This window comes from Protomyctophum parallelum (assembly GCF_964188405.1).
Source record: "Protomyctophum parallelum genome assembly, chromosome: 19".
NCBI classification, from domain to species: domain Eukaryota; kingdom Metazoa; phylum Chordata; class Actinopteri; order Myctophiformes; family Myctophidae; genus Protomyctophum; species Protomyctophum parallelum.
The window spans coordinates 37,413,276-37,434,070 of record NC_139717.1 but is presented as its reverse complement, the minus strand read 5'-3'; the positions used below and the strand labels follow the sequence as shown (position 1 = coordinate 37,434,070).

The 20,795-nt window shown below is 45.3% G+C and overlaps 2 protein-coding genes across 2 annotated transcripts in view; one reads left to right on the top strand and one right to left on the bottom strand.

Annotated features, from left to right (window-relative positions):
- Window positions 1–865: 865 nt before the first annotated feature.
- On the top strand, window positions 866–4,861 carry LOC310876950 (E3 SUMO-protein ligase ZBED1-like; the record flags this gene model as incomplete). Its single annotated transcript, XM_083790598.1, has 5 exons — window positions 866–1,262; window positions 1,560–2,067; window positions 2,612–2,798; window positions 2,964–3,193; window positions 4,843–4,861. 5 exons carry the CDS (start codon window positions 866–868, stop codon window positions 4,859–4,861), a joined length of 1,341 nt encoding a protein of 446 aa, XP_083646724.1.
- A 295-nt stretch (window positions 4,862–5,156) lies between these two features.
- Window positions 5,157–20,795, bottom strand: part of LOC310876949 (protein eva-1 homolog C-like) — a gene marked incomplete at its 3' end in the record, with an annotated part of 33,399 nt that continues 17,760 nt past the window's right edge. Inside the window, exons 2-4 of the mRNA XM_083790597.1 lie at window positions 12,553–12,779; window positions 9,042–9,165; window positions 5,157–5,356 (exon numbers count right to left, since the gene is read on the bottom strand). Of these exons, the coding sequence (XP_083646723.1) occupies window positions 5,157–5,356; window positions 9,042–9,165; window positions 12,553–12,779 (551 nt within the window). The remainder of the gene's footprint in view (window positions 5,357–9,041; window positions 9,166–12,552; window positions 12,780–20,795) is intronic.

Sequence of the window (20,795 nt, the reverse complement as noted above, 5' to 3'; positions counted from 1 at the left end):
TACGGTGCCTTTGCTACGAGCCAACTGTGCTTTGGATGACAGAGACATCTGATCTACATTCCACTCCTACTCCCCTGGCAGTGTGTGTGCGTGTTTGTGCGTGTGCGCGCCTGCACGTATATGTGTGTGTGTGTGTGTGTGTGTGTGTGTGTGCGTGCGTGTGCGTGTGTGTGTGTGTGTGTTTGCATGCATGTGCGCACATGCACATGCATTTGCGCGTGTTTGAGAATTGTCGAAATCTTCTATGAACTGCAGCAACGCTGGCTACAGTAAACACAAAAATACTATACAGTATACTACAGTATATATATATATATATATATTAATGCTGGGCCGTTATCGGCGTTAACGTGCTGCGTTAACGCGAGAATATTATCGCGCGTCAAATAAATTATCGCCATTAATCTATTCTCAAAGTTGGGTCTAAGAGCTGGGTCTGCATTGACTGCATAAAGCAAGCAAACTAGGAATTTCACTTTGATAGTTTTATCTGGCGGACGCCGGAATTACTCTGTGGGAGGGAGAAGTCCTAACCTAACAGGGACAAGGTGAAATAAATTACTCTGAGAGCGGGGCGGTAACAAATCCTAACCTAACCGGACACGGGTGAAATTAATGAACAGTGCGGCGTGCCACATCAAACGTCAGCATGCAGGACTCTGTGAACCCAGGTTTGCTTCAGGGGAAATTTCTTTACAAGAAGCTTCCCAATGGAAACCTCGACAAGAACAAGGTGGTTTGCACCCTGTGCAAAGCAGAAATGGCTTACTGTAGGAGTTCTTCAAGTCTGAAGTATCACCTAACGCACAAGCATCCCTTTGCGTTGGTTGATGATAGCGAAGCTGCCGGCGGGCCAAGCACTAATATGGCTCCGGGGAAAAGTGTTCGTCAAACTACAATGTTTGAGTGCAACCGTGGCAAGCCCGTCAGCCCAACTCTATCAGCCAAGCTAACTAACCTCCTAGCTCAATGGATTGCCATCAACTGCCGGCCTATCAGTGTGGTTGAAGATGATGGGCTCGAGCTTCTTCTCCAGGCGGCCACAGGCGACCCATCTTACAAACTACCTGCGAGACGAACTATCACAAGGAGAATCCATGACCAGTACGCCGCAGAGAAAGCTGCGAAAGATGAAAAGTTGGCCGGGGCGGCATGTGTAGCACTGACTGGGGACCATTGGACATCTGTCAAAAACGACAACTACCTTGGCGTTACTGTACACCTCATCGATGTCAGCTGGGAACTTCACTCGTTCGCCTTAGGTACGTTATGTAATTTAAATTAATTTACCACGGTGAAGTTGGTCTCGGGCTGGATACCCAGCCATCCTGGCTGAATATCCAACCTGAAACCAACCCCACCGCGGCATGTAATATTGCTAATTCAGCCTAACATTTACACAGCTTTAGCTAACGTTATCAGGGATCGATTGATTTATTTTACCACCAGCCAACATTATACGTTTGCTAGCTAGCCCCAACAACGCCAGCCTGCTAATTGTAAGTCTCCTATTAATAGCAAACTTATTCTGATCTACTTTGTCTCTCCTATAACGTCAGGTGTGATTAAAACGGAGGAGCGCCACTTTGCAGAAGCTTGTGCCAGACAGTTTCTCGACGTCGCTAATCAGTGGGGCATAGCTGAAAAAATCACCACCATTGGAACCGACAGCGCTCCCAACATGATAGCAGCAGGGAGAATATTACCATTTGAGCACTTGCCCTGCGTTGCTCATCTTGTACAGAGGGCCGTTGTAATGTCACTTCGGGATGGTGGTTTTGATGGTGTACTGGCCAAGTGTCGAAAAGTGGTCGGACATTTCAAACACAGTCCGGCTAACTCAGACGAGCTGAATGCCCAGCAAGCATCCCTTGAACAAGACCAGGAGTCACTCGTGCAAGACGTTCCAACACGCTGGAATTCAACCCTAGCGATGATCACACGTTTGAGGCGCAACAGAGACGCAGTGCACGCAACGCTGGCTCAGCAGACCCACAAGCTGGCCCTCCCAACACATGCTGAATATGAGAAGTTGGCAAAGCTGGAGAAACTGCTGGAGCCATGCAAGTAAGTGTGTGTTGTGCTGTGCTCTATGTGTGTGTGTGTGTGTGTGTGTACACTGCTGTGTGTGTGTGTGTGTGTGCACACTGCTCTGTGTGTGTGTGTGTGTGTGTGTGGCTGTGTGTGTGCACAGTGCACACTGCTCTGTGTGTGTGTGGCTGTGTGTGTGTGCACAGTGCACACTGCTCTGTGTGTGTGTGGCTGTGTGTGTGTGTGTGTGTGTGTGTGTGTGTGTGTGTGTGTGTGTGTGTGTGTGTGTGTGTGTGTGTGTGTGTGTGTGTGTGTGTGTGTGTGTGTGTGGCTGTGCTGTGCTGTGTTTGGGGCTGTGCTGTCTGTGTATGGCTGTGCTGTTTGTTTGGGGCTGTGCTGTCTGTGTGTGGCCGTGCTGTGTTTGGGGCTGTGATGTCTGTGTGTGTGTGTACTGTCTGTGTGCTATGCTCTGTGTGTGTGTGTGTGTGCGCGTGTGTCCTGCTGTGACATTGTGGCGTCGTTTTTGGTGTCAATTCACCCCTCTTAATGTGTGTGTGTGTGTGTGTGTGTGTGTGTGTAGGTACGTCACTGAGCTCCTTGGTGGGGAAAAGTATGTCTCCTGCTCTGTCGTTTTACCTGCCCTGTGTCATCTCCTGCGAGCAATGAAGATCTCTGATGATGATCCTGCCTACATTGTGCGCTTCAAGACTGCCTTCATCAAAGACCTCAACCAGCGGAGGGAGAAAACAAACCTGGAATGGCTGAAGGTATGTGACACGTACTGACCAGAAGATAACTGTATTGGCTGACCATTATAGACCGTTAAGCCAGAAGATTGATAAATGGATAGATGAATGAGTCATGAAGAAATATGGAGGATTTTGAAAGTTACATTTTCTTCCATCAATCTTTATTTTATTTTTCATCAAAAGGTGGCCACTGCTCTGGACCCACGCTTCAAAGATCTCAAATGCCTGCCCAGAGCAGAGAGGGAGCCAGTGTGGGGAAAGCTGAGTGACTTGGTGAGGGCAGAAGAACCTGCTCTGCAGCCGCCCAGGGAGGAGAACCCTGAGCCACCTCAAAAGAAGACAGCCCTACTACTGATGGGATCAGAGTCAGAGTCAGAAGACGAGATACCAGTAGTAGACAATGTTGTAGAGAGGTACAAGGTAGAGCCCAGTGCCAGTTTAGATCAGTGTCCACTGAAGTGGTGGTCAGAGCACACTGCTGTTTATGGTAAGATGGCCCACATTGCCCAGAAGTACTTGGGGACTCCTGCCACAACTGTCCCATGCGAGAGACTGTTCTCTTTAGCAGGCCACATTGTACAGAAAAAAAGATCTAGTTTGTCACCAGACAATGTGAACAAGCTGGTGTGTCTGAGTGACTGGTGGAAGAAGGAGAGGTAGAGGTTGGACTCAAATCATGTACAGTAGGAGAGGGAATAGGAAACCCCAGTACCGATGGAGGTACAGTAGGAGAGGGAATAGGAAACCCCAGTACTGATGAGGTACAGTAGGAGAGGGAATAGGAAGCCCCAGGGTTGGGATTGGGACGCCCCACACTGGAGGTGAGTGACTGGTGGAAGAGGTAGAGGTTGGACTCAAGTCATGTCACAAAGCTACTGACTGTAAACAGTTCTTCATCACCTCTAGGTTTACAGTTTAATTAATGTCATATCCCAGAAAAGGGGGTTGTTCTTGCACCCACTGTTCCAAATTGCCTGTATGGTAACGTGTTTATGGTTATTCGTGTTTAACTGAATAAACAATGTATAACACACGTACATCGTATTGAACATTATTATATTTTCATTACCAATTATGATAGGGCTCCTGGTCTAATGGGCCACGTGGCCCGTTCAAGGATTTACTTCTGGTCATTATTTAGGTAGCGCACACATATTTTCAATGCCTTCGGCAGAGTTCAAATGAGCCATTTTAATCTAGATTAATCTAGATTAACTCCAGAATTGCAGTGAGATTAATCTAGATTAAAAAAATTAATCTATGCCCACCACTAATATATATATATATATATATATATTCTAAACAGCGACATTTCCCTAATAACACTATAAAACATCAGGTAACAAATACAGTACATCTTAGAATGTAAGTATCTTATATTCTAAGATAGAATAGCGCTACATCATTATTATTACAAATGAAGAATGTCCACGTCAGGCTATAGTGTTCCCTTCAAGCTTCCTAGGCCAGGAAAACCGTAGAGGAAATGGTCAAATAAGCCTCCGGATCACAACGTTCCAAGACCGAGACAGAAAGAACACAAGGTTCACATGCAATGATGAGGCCGTTGTGTGCAGAGTTGCAACCTGTGCACGCCAAGGGCAGAATTTTCAGAATTTAGGTATGCATGTGTGTGTGTGTGTGTGTGTGTGTGTGTGTGTGTGTGTGTGTGTGTGTGTGTGTGTGCGTGCGTGCGTGCGTGTGTGTTTCTGCTCGACAGCAACCACATGCTGATAACCAACATATATTGTGAGTGTAGACATGGGCTCTATTTTCGTCCACGCTAAAAACCCTTTATCCCTAAACTACTTTGCCTTTTTTTTTTTTTTTTTTTTTACTATTTTGAAAACCATATTTGAATTGTTAAAATAGCCAAACTACAAGCTCACAACGCGTCGACGTAGATGGCTATTTTAACTATTCAAAAAATGTTTTTCAAAATAGTCAAAGAAAAGGCAAAGTAGTTTAGGGATAATGGGTTTAGCATGGACGCCCTGTACACTAGCGTACATGGGCGACTGGCGAACATGCAGCCCTCACCTTCACTTAATGCGGCCCGCAGGTTAATATCGGAATACTGATATTATAGTATTGTTTTCAGCCGTCACAATTCCAAACATGACCCGTGTCTATATTAGTAGCTTAGTATTAAAATGGTATTGAAAAAAATTTAAACTATTCAGGATTCCAATTTAAAAAAAATATAGCAACAAATTAAAGAAGAAATAGCAGATCTACACGCTCAAAAAGCTTGTGGACAGTATACAGTACAGTATAACAGTATACTGGCCCTAGTCTGGAGTGAGTGTGGAACTATATAGTGGCCCTCTCCAGTTCCCAAGTTGCTCACCCCTGCTCTGCTGCACAGTATTCTCATCAACATCTCAAGTCCATCCCTGGTTCAGAGGTCTCACCTACTGACGGGGCTCTCCTGTGGTGAACTGGACACTCCAGCGCGTCCAGCGTGCCCTGCTGGGTTCTGCCAAACATGGCAGAGAAGATGGCGATCTGCATGCCCCGCTTACAGCTCAACTTCATCCTCTCCTCCTCACACACCACCTTGCTCTTGTGCTCATCTGGCGAGAGAGAGGGAGAGGCTTTTTTGATTGATGGAATACTTCATCGACAAGTTTGTTAACAGCATTCTGACCTGAGATCAGATTTAAAAAAGAATGTCTTCTACATCCTGACGGTTTCCTGAAAAAGCTATGTTTCTATGTCAGTCGTTCTTCGATTTTTCAAAAATAGCAGACCTACACCACGCGCTATGAGCTTGTAGATCTGCTATTTTTCAATAGCTAAAGCATAGCATGATGCTAACACCAAAAGGGGTTCCCGCCCAGAATGGGTTAACAGCACATGTAGTTTGGGATGGGTACCGTTGGTTCTGCTTATCGATTCCCGGTTGCTAACGGTTCCCTATTTCGTTTCCAAATGGTATAAAATAACTTGTATTAAAATGTTTATTAAAAATAATAGGTCAAATTATTATTTAATAAAAAGTTTTATCCCTATTTATTGCCTTAGTCAATTTAAGACATGTAATGAATAGAGTAACATATTATCCTTTATTCAACCGTATGTTGAGGATTACTGAGGAGCACTGCCACACACACACACCCTCACACACACACACACACACACACACACACACACACACACACACACACACACACACACACACACACACATTATATCCTTAGGCCTATGTTTGCTGGATATGTGCGTGTGTACAGTACAATTCAAACTGTAAGATTGGTTATTGTCACGGACAGAAGTGATTCTTTCCTGTTCCATGTCACGGACAGCGTGTGATGTGCGTCGGGAGTGCAGTCAGAGGAGCCAAATTAGCAACTTTGTACAGCCGTGAGACTCTGCCTTTGATGTGCACGGCCGTTCGCTCAGCTGATCACTATTGTCTCACTGATTGACTGGTTGAAGCGCAAACATTATCCCCAAACGATCCCCACGCCCCCCGTCAATGCTACATAGAGAGAGAGAGAAAGAGAGAGATGCTCACAGTTACTCACAGCTCTACTCCTTACTTACAACAGTGTTTCACCGGATTTTACTGTTAAATAAATAATTAGCGCGTGACTGCGCACATCCATAGGAACCGAAATGTAATTATTGTAATGGGTACCCGGCACCCCTACATGTAGTACACGCCCAGAGGTGTGTATCCATTGTACTCCAATTGTACTTAATTCATCAGTAAGACATACAATTAGTGCTTTATTTCACTATAAGTAAGTAAGTAGCCTTGCCGAGCCATGAGGCCCATAGGGCAGGAGCCTATCTCCTGTTTCTGTAGCGTGAGGCAGCTTGATGTACAAGTACACCCCCTGGACATGGCGCTAGTATGTCGCAGGGACTATTTCACTATAGGTATTAATATTTAAATTACTTTTTTGAGCGTCTTAATGAAATCTTTAGGTCTATTTTATTTATTTTGCCTGACCAGGACCTGGGTATAACAAATTCTGTCCTGTACTTGGTCTTCACTTGTACTTGAATGACAATAAAAGTGTACGAATAGCAAACCTGATTATGTTCAGTTTGGGGGGATTCTAATTGATGCCCAAAGTTTGGGAAGTAGACACATGCATCTTTTTTAAATGTAGCCTTTTATTCTCTATATATTATATTTTAATTCCAATTCTATGTTGTATTTATTTATTTATTATTTCTGCCCTTTTTCTTTCCCATGTATAATTATTGTTTTATTGCTGTTGCTATTGATGTTGTTTTTGTGAGGGAACCGGGGAAGGTGTGGTACATGTAGGGTTGTTTGTCTTAAAAAAAAGAAAATCCCATAAATAAAGTTGTAAAAAAGAAAATACTATAAAGGTGTAGTCTTCAACGCTAGAATAAATCAACCGGTTTAAGAGAAATCAAAGCAAAATCCAGAGCACATTTTCCTCACACCAAAACAACACATTGTGTAGCCCCTAGCTTTAATAATATGAAAGGGGGAAAGGCAGAAAAGAAAGAGGCACTTCAGTCCAAGTGAAAGGGGCAGGAAACAGAGACAGTGGACATGTAGAGCCACGCAGAGGCATTCCAACGCTCCCATCCAGCCACAGTGACCTGTGACCAGCCACGGCAACCACAGCAGCTTCACTGACCAGGAAATCACAACACCGACGCACCATGGAGGCTGGGAGGAGTAGAGGGGCAACACTGTGGAATACCGAGTGCTACTTTAAACCTCAAGAGTGTGCAAATGGATTGAAATGGTTCTTCGTTATAAGACAGGAATGTGTGTGTGTGCGTGTGTGTGTGTGTGCGTGCGTGCGTGCGTGCGAGCGAGAAAGAGAGAGAAAAAGAAAGAGAGAAGGTGTGTACGATATGTGTGTGCAAGGTGGCCCTTGATATCTCACAGTGATGGATTCTCTCTCTCTTGCTCTCTTTCTTCCCCTCACTTCCTGCATTTCCTTCACTCGCTCCCTCCATCCCAGCTCTCCCTTTCAGAGGCAGTGACACCTGCCCGTTGCACCTCACTAACGCCCCATGCGTCCTTTCTCCGCTCTCCCCGGGGAGTCATTGGTTAAGTGACAGAGAACAAAAGGCTGTTGATTGGCCATTGGAGCGAGTGGATTAGCATCCTGGTTCCTGACCACTCTAGTGTGACTGCCACGCAAGCTCAGCACAGCACAGCTCGACTCGGCTCGGCACAGCATGTGAATGGAGACCACCTCTCTCTGCGTGGGATTACTACCTCCCCCCTTCTGGAGTGATACTCTTAGGCGCAATACATACTCCTTCCGATGTCCAAACTTTTCTTCAGAAAGGGAGGTGATATAACTAGTCATTCCGACTCTCCGAACTATAGTTCGGAAAGCCTGAAATGTTGAGCAAGAGTTACTGATGTAACCTTTGCTCATCACATTTGTTTTCTTTATTGTTTTTAGCAGGTGCTGGTGCCCTTGTAACCTCAAAATTCTCTTGGATTGTTCTCATGGAACTTTTAATCCATGCTATGTAATGAGCTCTTCCATTAAGGAAATTATTCCAAATAATCAAATCGTCCCTCTTCCTTTTCTCGCATAACTTGTTTCTTGTTGATATGTAAAGTTTGTTTCTTTTATACCTGCTGAGGAAATAAACATAAATAAACTACCACTGTCAATATACCTTTCAAACTGAATTCAACTGAAAGCCAATTAACACAATCCCCGACAAAAAACATAACCTACGTTCATTCACGCAAGTTACGTTAATTCAGTTGTATATATGTTTTGATCCGATCTAGTCGAAAGGCTACTCACATTAGCTTTGGTTGGCTATCTGTTGTTAGCCATAGCACTGGACTACGCCACGCTTTCAGTCGCTTTTATCTCCAATTCCCCGTCCAAGGTGGCATTTCTGGTCAAAACAACGCTTATTGCTCGGAGCATATCGGTCACTGTAATGGCGCCGGCCAGTACTTCTCATCAGCTAGTGAGAGATCAACACCTAATCCGACAACACACACACACACACACACACACACACCATTCAGTCAACATCCGGTTCCGGCCGCGGTGTTTGTGATCTTCAAAATAAGGGTTGAACGGGGGGGGATATCCTGGCATATAGTAATCGTTCTTTAATTAATCCTGGTGGCCAAACGGTTAAAAGTACAACTGTGTGTCAGAGAGAACAGAAGGTCAACAGTCATTATGATAAATGACAACATGAAGGGGGACAGACAGGCATGCGAGTTGGGGTACGGGGGGGTGTGGTGCAGGTGGGGGGGGGGGGTGATGAGGGACTTACTCGGTCTGCATTTGTACCAGACAATGAGGTATTTACTGCTGCCGGGACACTGGTCTGTTCCAAACACGCGGCTGTTGACAAGGACCTGACAGCTCCTTCTGTCCTGGCACTCGTCCAGCATTTTCTACCAGGAGAGAGAATGAGAGATAGAGTGTGTATGACATTGAGCGAGAGAGCAAGAGAAAGGGGGTGTAGGGAAGGAGAGAGAGAGAGAGAGAGAGAGAGAGAGAGAGAGAGAGAGAGAGAGAGAGAGAGAGAGAGGGAGAACAATAAGCCAACAGCGGTAAGACCAGCGGCACGCAAAAACCTAAAACCACTTCAAAGGGCCTGCCGAAGAGGCCATGGGAATGTTACGGAGGAGAGGAGGAGGAGTAGAAGACAGGAGGGCAGGTAAATAAGGGACGGAAAGAGAGAGCAAAAAACAAAACAACAAACAACAACATGAGGCAGGCGTCTGGTTATACTCTCGAGTCATTTCGTTGGCATGCCTTCATAAAATGGTCTCCGGTTTCGCCGTCTTTTAGGTGTTACATCTTAAAAGCTAGCCTGGGAGACAGGTGAGAACATTCCACAGTGAGCACAGCATTTCACCCTCAACAAGTCGCCGTCTGAGGAGGAGGAGGATTGCCTGGTGTTCAACGTTCTAGGGTTTAGGCCGGGCATTTCCCCCGCAATTCAAAACTAACACAGGGGCTGTGTTTGTTCCAGTGGCTGCCCGGTGTTTCGAGCTGCAATGAAGTGCAATGCTGGGCTGGTTGCGGTCAGTGCTTGGGGGCAAATAAGGCATCCGATCTGAGCATTTATACCCCACCAGAACAAAACCCTCCACACACACACACACACACACACACACACACACATGTACCGGGACCCCCCTCCATGAGTCGTTTTAGCATGTGTATGAATGAACATAAATCACATGAACACACGTGAGGATGTTTGTATCCCTCCCTGTGTCGCATGTCATTTAAGAAACACAATGCTTAGTGGAGTGTGTGCGTGTGTGTGTGTGTGTGCGTGTGTGTGTGTGTGTGTGTGTGTGTGTGTGTGTGTGTGTGTGTGCGCGTGTGTGCTATTGATAGTTGAAAAAGAAACAGCTTGTACCTCCGACCTTGTCAGGCGGAAACGGAAAGAAAGCTATTCAACAGTCCACAGCTTTAGATAGATATGATGATGTCACCATGTCCACTAAAAGCTAGACCTAGACCTGTCATCAAACCTCCAGCTTGAATACATGTTTAAATGGAGTGCAATAATAACAAGTTTCATGAAAAGGTGTCTTAACGTGGGTGGCATGTCGCTGGACGGGTCCCCGTCGTTTCATCACAATGTGCTCTCTGTATGTGCGTTCACGGTCCCTTATGGCCATTTTGGAAACAGTGGGTGTGCAATGCCCAAAGGGCAGGGGGGCTGAGAATAAACTGGAAAACAGGATGTGTACGTATGTGTGTGTGGGAGGTTGGTATAAAGGGAGGTCTAGCCCTAGCTGCATCCCCATCAATTTAAGAGAGGATGAGGGGAGGGGCATGAAATGGCTTTGTGCTTACGAGGGCCTTGTGGCGAGCTCGCCTCAACTATAGAGTGCAGCTCGCTGGAAAACATCTTCACAATGCATTCCGCCATCGGCTCAGTTGCTCCCGAGTTTTAATCCCTTGGGGTTTCGTCAAAATGCGTCTCGTGAAACGAATTTGACAGGACGCTATCACTCAAGTATAACCTCCGCAAGAGAGGCAGCAAGAGACTGGCTATGTTGATTGGTGAACGGAACGTGTCATATATGTCATTTTAAACTAAGCATAATGTGATTTTATTTATTGATAAATCAGGTTTAGTGACAGCTCGACTTGACTGGAACCCGGAAGAATGTTTTCAGAATTCTGAAATCAGAAACACACTTTATTGTCAGTATAGGACTTATCTGTACATCAGTGGTGAGAGATTCATCTGCAAACACATCGGTATCGGACGATTCCAGTTGTTTTTTGATCACTTCGGTCCGATTAATTAATTGGTCCGATTGTCTTCACAGATGAACGAGCCCAAAGTAACAGCTCGAACAGATCTACCATCTCACAATATTAAATATAAGGTATTAAAGTTAAATCTGACTAGCCTAAACCTGCAGTGCAGATCAGATACCCTGTTACATGTATTTTTCAGAATGGACATAATTATTATTATATATTTTTTAATACAGAATGAGATCATATCGACATTGGTAATATTGGTTATCGGTAGGGATGTTGAAAAAAGTTGAAAATCGACTCGATTATCAACTCATGCCTCCCGCGACTCAAAACGTATGAGTCGAAAAATCGTTTTTATTTGTATTATTATTTTTTCAGTCAGTCAGTGCCGCTCGTCGCATGCAAGTTGACTTTGAGCAGAGCGCTGTGGACCCCATCGTCCAAGGGTGTGTGCGTGTGTGTGTGGTGGGGGGTGGTATCTTAGCAACACTGAATGATCAGTCCCATTGGTCGTGTGCTCGTATCATGAGCCAATGACTGCAGCTCTGAGCTTCCCAGACCCAGCTCATCTACACATGCCGTAAAGTGAGCTGACAGGCTAGCCACAGGTCTGCTCTGTTCTGAGCGGTGAGCGCTCTTCTCTTCTCGGGAAGATAGCAGGACAGAGTTGTCAAATAAATCCCGCCGTCATTTATACTGTATTTATTATCCGACCCGACATTAAAATACGGAACAACGTGCGTCCCGTATCAGTTCATTACTCGTGACAGGCTGCAGACACTTGAGAGTTGGGACTAGCGGCTAGCCGATAGCGCCGCTGCTCCTTCAGTTTCGTTGTTTACAAAATAAAGTTTATTTTTTATTATTGGGATTTGATCATTGATGCAAATTCTAAACATATGGATGCAGCTGCAGAAGTTGTGTTGCTTAAAGGAATGCATAGTTGCGTTCTCCTCAACTGCTGCGCAGCAACAACAAAAATATAAAAATAATGAAGAAAAAAATAAAAAAGTCGGTCGACACGTCGATTTTTGGCCTCGATTCGTCGATTGGCCAAATATGAGTCGTTTGGCATCCCTAGTTATCGGCCATAACAGCAATTCATTATATCGTATATCGATGTCTCATCGGCATACAGTACATGGCCTGTTTCTGGTTTTAGGTGCCATAGATAGGATATAGGACAATAACAATTACACTAGGCAATGATGTGCAAATAACATTGACTGTCAGCCTTCAATATTCTTTAATATCAGTATAAGTATGTATGAAGTTTTGTTTGTTTTCTTTTGAAAGATATAATGATTTTTTTTGTTTGGCTATATGACGCATCAGGTTATTTGGTAACACTTTATAATAAGGTCGTCTCTGTAATACAATTATATTATAAAGTGTTACCGGTTATTTTTCTACAAAGCAAAAATAAGTGTCTTTGCCAGCTGGCATCAGTCTGAAAAAGGGCAGTATATAAACCTCATGCATTCCAGCCCAGTTCTGACAGTAGGCGTCACTCTGAATGGAGCCTGTGTGTTGTTTTGGTTTACCTGTAGTGCTGTGGAAACAGAGCAATATTTGTCATGGTCCTGCAGGGTTTGGTGAGAGCCAAACAGGGCCTGGTAGCTGTGAGGACACTGCTGTGGGTGCGAGGGCCCCCTGTTGCCATAGAAGGCGGACTGGACGGTGATGGTGGTGCGGGGCGGACAGCGGACCGAGAGGAAGTCCCCGTCACACGCCTGCTCTGTGTAATTCTTCAACACCTTGGACAGGTAACCTGTAGTAGGAGGAGACGCCAATGGTTACCATGGTTTACACACAATGGTGTGCTTTTCATCTGTCAACGGAAGCGTTTTAAGTACAAAAGGACATTCTCACTCAGGACCAAACAAAAAGGCAGATACTGCTTTCAAAGGCTGTAGTTGGGTGACTTAATGTAAATAACCAATAAAACCAATAAAAAAAAACAAGCTTTCTCCGGTAGAACAGGACGAAATCAGCAAAGCAAATCAGAAACAAGCTGATACATTGCCAGGCACTCATTGCTTCAACTCGTCCGGGCTAGACTACTCAGCTCCTTCCGTCCTCCTTAATCCCTCATTTCATGCTATAGTGCCACATGCAGAAAGGGTTGGCACGCAGCGCTATATCTATTGTTTTTAAGGAGTGTCTCAGACTCTCAGTGGTTGTCACACTCCCCTCTGAAGGCGCAGGGCACATTTAGCAATATCAACCGCATCTCCATGGACCATTTGCAGTGTGGCGCATCAACAAGCCCTGACAGACAACTGCTAACGTTTCTCATGGCTCCGGGCCTGGAATACCACAACAACACATAGATGCTAAAGCATTAAAGAGTCTTTAGCGGTTGGCGTCACGCCTCGAGTTACTACTGCAGAACAGACTGTGGGTGTTGAGACACAGGCTTTCGGCTAACCATTGCATTGTTTTTTGGTGTGTGTGAGCCTCTTTTCAGATGCAGTTTCGTGAAGTCACTACAGAGAGTTGCTAACAAACAACCGTTCATTACACAAGGAGGTATCTAGCCCGACACGTCTAGAATTATTACATAAAACCATGGTATGAAACGCAACACCAAGGACCTGCTTAGAGAGTTGCACTGAACCTTGTAGGATAGATAGGTCATATACTGCATGTCTGTGCACTCTTAAATTCCAACTCTGTTGGCTAATACCACTATCCTACTGCTGGATATGGCCTTTGAGAGCCATCAGCCTGTCAGTCAATGGCCCAGTCAGTCAGTCAGTCAGTCAGTCAGCCAGTCAGTCAGTCAGTCAGTCAGTCAGTCAGGAGAGAGCTGAGAGCCTCATCACAAAGCCACCATTAACATTCCAGCCTTTGGGAAGGGAAGCAGAGATAAAGGAGAAAGGTTTTTCTTTTCTTCTTTTTTCTTTGGCCAATGTCATATAAAGTCTTTATTTTTCAGGACCATTTAGTGACAACGAAGCCTTTATGACAAAAGTCTTCCTCACAGACAGGCTTTCACTCAAAATGTCCCATGCTAGATACGGGTCAAATGGACCGAATGGATTTGAATATTTCCTTGGCTGGCAAAGGGCAGGGTTAAATGTCTACTACCAAGGCGAGGGTTTTGAATCCTTCACTGCATCCTCGTGATCTATCCCTGCACTAGCGACTCCTACAAGTAGGTGTCTGTTCAGTGGCCGGGCCTAGTTCCATACGTATGGAACTAGGCAGAAAAGCATGTAGCGTTAGAATTAACATTAGCATGTGTCACTGTCATGTGTCAGGAGCCACTGCCATACGTGTGATGTCGTAAGCCACAGGTTTGTTTTAACCCGGCTACGGGTTTGTTTTAACCTGCCATGCATGTGATGTCGGGAGCCACATGTGAGCTTTAACCCAGCCACGGGTTAGTTGTAACCGGCCACGCATGTCGGGAGCGACAGTGTTGTCGGACTAATGCCTGTCGGACTGTTAGTATGTCTAACCAACATATTAGGCCTGTAAAAAAAAAATCGATTCGAGTTGCCGTCCGATTCAGAATCGATTCTCATTTTCCTTTTTTTTTTTTTTTTTTTTTTCTTGCACAAATGTACCTGTGCATGCAATGCATTATGGCCTGGGTTTCTGCATAGTGCATTTACTACCAGCTAAGCTAAGCCTGCCAATTGTATTTATTTTACACCTGATTTAATACTAATGTATTGTTCTGGTATTGAGTGAGAAGAGATTTTGTAACTTTTGTACTGGTTCAAATTTGTGCAAGCTAAATAAATGAGACATGTTCTTACTCTTGGATTTAACCTTTGTGTGTTTAAATCATTCAGTTGATAAAACCTTTACAATTATACAAGCTTTTTACTAAATGTACTCTGCTTTCATGCCAGAAGACTGGAGTAGATCATGCTAAAATTCTATTTAATTGTTTTTAATAAAATAAAAAAAAACTGCTTTAGAATCGGAAAAAAATCTTTTTTGAATCGAATCGTCACCCCAAGAATCGGAATCGAATCGTGGGACACCTAAAGATTCGCAGCCCTACAACATATGCACCCCGAAATGACCTAGATGTCACGCGTATCAGAGTAGACACATGCTCTCCCTAGGACCAACTGTAGGAGTTAGCAATGACAATGGACTACATTGAGAATTGCCATAATGACTACACTGGGAGAAACAAAATAAAAAAAATCACATTTGTGTGAAGTGAGGGCCGTAGCGAGGGCAGTATTTAAATCACCCCGATGACGTCTTATGTTTTCATTATAACTACCCTAAAAATGACATCATAACTACCCTAAACAAAGTCTATGGACTTGGCTTGCGACAGAGAATTTATAATTAGGCTCTAAACAAACATTAAAAAGTCCATGGAGTTGGCTCGTAATTTCGGAAAGCGATGCATTGGAGGAGATAACGCCCCTCAAAAATACAAAATGAATATTTTGTTAGAGTTGATAAACCAGAGACATACTGTATAGCTGAGCAGTCAAATTTCAGAGGTATAATACTTGATAATATTATGAGAAAATAGGTGCAAGCGTTTTAGGCCTAATCTAACTATTTCCACAGCGAGCTCAGCTGCCTGGCTAAGTGCTCTGCAAACACATTTACGGACAGTCAACACACACGCACGCTCACGCAAGTCACGCCCACTCATAAACTGAACACACTGTGATTCAGTTACCTTTATTTGGTCTGTTGGGGCTAAGCTAGAGGCAATAAGGTTGAGACCGCGTTCTCTAATGCACACACACACACACACACACACACACACACACACACACACACACACACACACACACACACACTCCTTATCGCCATGGACACAGTTGAAAGGATGAGGAGAAGCGAGCGACATTCTCAGGCTTCAAAAGGTCACTCTAAAAGGGGATGGTTATTAAGCACTATGGCTCACAGTAATAGGTTTGCACCTGTGACTGGACTGTGAAACATGAAGTTAAGGCCGGGCTCGGGCTGGTCCAGTCTTATTTAAAACTCAATGTGACTGGACTGTGAAACATGAAGTTAAGGCCGGGCTGGTCCAGTCTTTATTTAAAACTCAATGATAATTCCTTTCGGATGCGACAAACCAATATATCACACCTAGGAACGCCTGCTACAGCTCGGATTACAACACATAAATAAACATGATAAAAAAAAGACCACTGATTTTAGGGCCTCGTTGTGCAGAACACTTGAATACCAGTAACTTTTTTATTATCATTATTTATTTTATTAATGGATGTTGTCGCCCTAACAAGTTGCTTCCCCCTCCTTTGTGATCTCATTCTCACAACACACAGGACTGCTGGCATGGCTTTGCCTGGCACATTCCACAAAGGGTGAGAGGGAACTTGGCATTCCCCCTGACAGCGAGACCACACACACTCACGCACACACACGCACACGCACACGCACATGCACACGCACACGCACACACACACACACACACACAACACAACACAACACAACATAACGTGGTAGCAACATAAGCCCAGCGGCAGAGGAGGTGAGCATGCGATGTTTGTGTGAGACAGTATCACGTTATTAGGGCTGGTCCGTGGTGCAGTGCCAACGCCTTGAGACACCGTGGGTTTCATCGGTCTTCCATCCGCAGGGTTGTGGGAGTGAAACCATGGCAACGGCCACTTTGGGGTTACAGAGAGGGGGCGAAAGGAGATAAACGACAGAATTGACACGGACGCGCAGTGGAGAGCACTCTGTCCTCAGGCAACCTCCAGCAGGTTCTGAGAGGTGATGGGCGGGTCAGAGTGTCATTGGATGGAAGGATCCTCCAGCAGGTTCTGAGAGGTGATGGGCGGGTCAGAGTGTCATTGGATGGAAGGATCCTGCAGCAGGTTCTGAGAGGTGATGGGCGGGTCAGAGAGGTGATGGGCGGGTCAGAGTGTCATTGGATGGAAGGATCCTCCAGCAGACGAGTACGGAGAGCCACAAACACACCGATATGCCTTCCTCTCCACCCCTTCAGAAGAGGATTGTGGGTAAAGACAAACAGATTATCTCACTACTAGGGCCCTGGGGCCCTTTCTAAAGAATATGCTTCTTTCTTTCTTCCTTCCCTCCTTTCGCCTCATCTCCCTCGCATTCTCTTCTCGTCTTCTTGGAGTGTCACCCTTTGCCCTCCGCCCTCCCAACGCAACCCCCCCACGCCCACTCCACCTTCACTCCTTCTACCTTCTGCCTTCACTCTGCCTTGTTGACTGAAGCCTGCTTTCAAGGCTGACAATCAGGCGGGGTTAAGGCACCTGTGTAAACCGCCCGGCCAATGACAGGTGTCCCTCAGAGGCAGAGGGATTGAACAATGCCCGGTGGAACACCCAGGCGTCTCTCTCCTTCTTTCTTCCACGCCCTGCTTCTTTTCATGTGGTCCCCGACTCCTTCCCCTTAACTAGCTCCCTGCCCTTTCCCTTGACAATAGCGCCAGCCTATTATGTCTGCTGGCTTGTGTATTGGGTCAATAAAAGACAGGAGGTTGCGGTTGACACGCGGTGCCACTGTATAAACAGGTAGTCCTCTCGTGCGAGCCGTTTTGAAAAGGAGGGTCTGGAGGGCTCAGTTAAACTAAATTTGTTTTACAGGTAGGGTGCGGACAGACGCCCACACAGAGGGTATCATACGCTCTAAAGCCTCTGGGGTCTTATGAGTTAAACCTGTCGATGGGCAGGGATGTCCACATCTCGGTTGTAGCGAGGCTTTTCGACAGCGGTGGAAGAAGTACTCAGTTTTGTTTTACTTAAGTAAGAGTCGTAATACCACGATATAAAAGTACTATACAATATAATATAATATATTATATAAAGTATTGACATCAAAATGTACTAACGGTAGCAAATGAGTCTTTCGGAAAAAAGCAGATCTACATAAGCTCAAACCGTGTGGCATCACGACACGATGTGAGCTTGTAGATCTGCCATGTTTGAATAGCCTAAGTGTAAAATAGGGCTTAAGTGGTTGTTTGTTTCGGTACAAAACTAACGTTTTAGAATAATTGTAGTGGTGTAAAAGTACCACGTATTATTTGCCTCTGAGATGTAATGACGGGCTAGTAAAAGAACAGACAATTGAAAGCACTCAAGTTAAGTAAAAACACCTCAAAGGCGTACTTAAGTACAGAACTTGGGTACATGCACTTACTTGTCCTAACTTTCCACCACTGCTTTCGGCTGGGTATCATGTGACCCATCGGCCAATCGTAAAGCTAAAAAGCTGAGGCCCCTGCTGGCAATTAGCTCCTCATTTGTGGTCATGTGATGGCTCTGCGGCCTGACCTGCCACTGCAAGGGGTCAGGTTTGAAAGAGATTAGTGACAGGTCGCTGTGTTGTGTCAACATATGAGAGAGAGAGAGAGAGAGAGAGAGAGAGAGAGAGAGAGAGAGAGAGAGAGAGAGAGAGAGAGAGAGAGAGAGAAAGGGGACGGGGGACGGGACGGGATGGGACTGTCAAGAGAAGGATTTCCTCCACAGGAATCTCAGATTAGATAAAAACCTGGTGCAGATCAGACACAGACACTGACCAAGTCAGGGTACACCACTGCTCATGCGTGTACATGCGGAAACAGGACGTGCGTGTATCTGAGTGTGTGTGTGTGTGTGTGTGTGTGTGTGTGTGTGTGTGTGTGTGTGTGTGTGCGTGTGTGCGTGCGTGTGCGTGCGTGTGTGTGTCTGTGTGTGTGTGTGTGTGTGTCTGTGTGTGTGTGTGTGTGTGTGTGTGTGTGTGTGTGTGTGTGAGAGAGAGAGAGAGAGACATTCACCACGTGATAGGTGAGACATGCACCATGTGATAGGTGAGACATTCACCCACGCATCACACATTATCAGAGGAAAGGCATAACAAAAGCAAAGAGCTGATGTCAGAACCTTCCTCCCCCAGACAGAGTGTCCTCTGTAGTCTCACCTGGCCGTCTCCTCAGGTGGGGAGACAGACAGGCAGGGAGGAGGTCTCACCTGGCCGTCTCCTCAGGTGGGGAGAACAGACAGGCAGGGAGGAGGCTCTCCTACACTAATTCTCCCCATGCTCCAGTAAGCTGAGTGTTCAGTGTCAGCTTGGAATGCATACGATATAGACATGCTCTCCTCCGGTATGAAATGGAGGGAGGGGAGAGAGGGAGTGTCTGTCTGTCTGTCTGTCTGTCTGTCTATCTGCTGGAGGATTACTCACTCAGCTCAGGGTTTCCCCCTGTTTTTTGAAAGATGCCGCCTGCTCCTATTGGACGGGCCCGTCAGATTGAACAATGCACTGTGCCGTAAAGGATTAATGACTGATGATTATGTGGCACGTAAACGTAAGGCTACCTGTGTAACTGAGCTGCTGTTTCATTGGAACTGGCTCGTATAGTCTTCCAGTGAGTCAGGTAACTTGTTTACAATTAAATCTGTCATGTCTTACGTGTGTGCTTACCGCAAAACCTGAGAAAGTGCATACTGTATCATACGCACGCACGCACGGCACGCATGGCACGCACAGTATGAAAGTCATACAGTTCAAACAAGACTTTGTCTAAACAATAATAAGCTCTCTAAAGCGATCGACCCACATGCAACGGAATAGACATTTATCACACCTGTAAAGTATGCTTCAAAACACCCACCTCAGAAAATCAAGGCAGCATTTTTTTTTTTTTTTTTAACAGAAAAGAAAAAGGAATATATATCAAAGTCGATGTCTGTTTCATCTCGGGCACATTAGGCATTTAGGCATTTACAGCTTCATGACTTTATTGCTGTTATTTTAAGAAAATTATAGCTACGTCAAAAACCATCAAACGATCGGAGAAGCTTGTTGCGGCAGTCCCATCGCTGAAACAGGAATTCCCTTCAAGTGGCGATTACTGGGAGGGAGAGAGAGAGAGAGAGAGAGAGAGAGGTTTCCCTCAAAGACACAGGCCGCAAATACACAGAGAGAGAGAGAGAGGACTGACTCCCAAATTAGGAAAACCTACCCCTAAGGACAAAAGATGGAGATGGGAGCTATGGGTGACGGCGGAAGTGGAAGAACAGGACTAACAATGTACAAAAGACGGGCATAGTGGGAATGAGAGATAGGCCTAGTATATAGAGAGAGAGAGAGAGAGAGAGAGAGAGAGAGATCTTTAAAAAGCACAGCTCCACTGCTTGCAGGATGTGGTTGGCAGAGGTCCGCAGGGCCAGAGCCTGGTGGCTTTAGGCCCCGTAGTAATTACTACCACAGAGAGAGAGAGAGAGAGAGTGCAGGAGCAATTATGACTCTCACGATCTCAGCAGAAAGAAGAATATCAGGACACAGGACTCCATCTCTTCATAGTTTCAGGCTCGTTCTTTATTTTCATATCTCCGGTCAATGTACAGCATAGCAGACCAATACTTCCATCATCACTCCTCTCTCCTCAATCCTCTCTCCCTTCCTCTCCCATCCCACTCCTCTCCTCTCTCTCTTTATTCACTCCCCCACACTCCAAAATAGCATTCGACAGTCAGCAAACAGATGGTCTAAACATGTCTTTTCCTGGATCCGGAGTAAAGGTAACAAATATATATGTGGTACTAGCTACGACATGACAACTGACAGGTGTAGGTTCGACTCTCTCCATGAATGGGTAGGTGCACAGCTACAGTTAGACATAGTGGCAGCTACTGGTCACTTGAGATGATGAGACAGTCATGTGTTTCTTTAATTGTATAATTGTATAATTGTTTTCCACCTATGACATTCTAAAATTTCCACCACAGTTCCACAGCTTTTCATTTTGGAAATTATGAATAATTTGCATAGCCCAGGAGATTTATAGAATGACAAATATTACAGATAG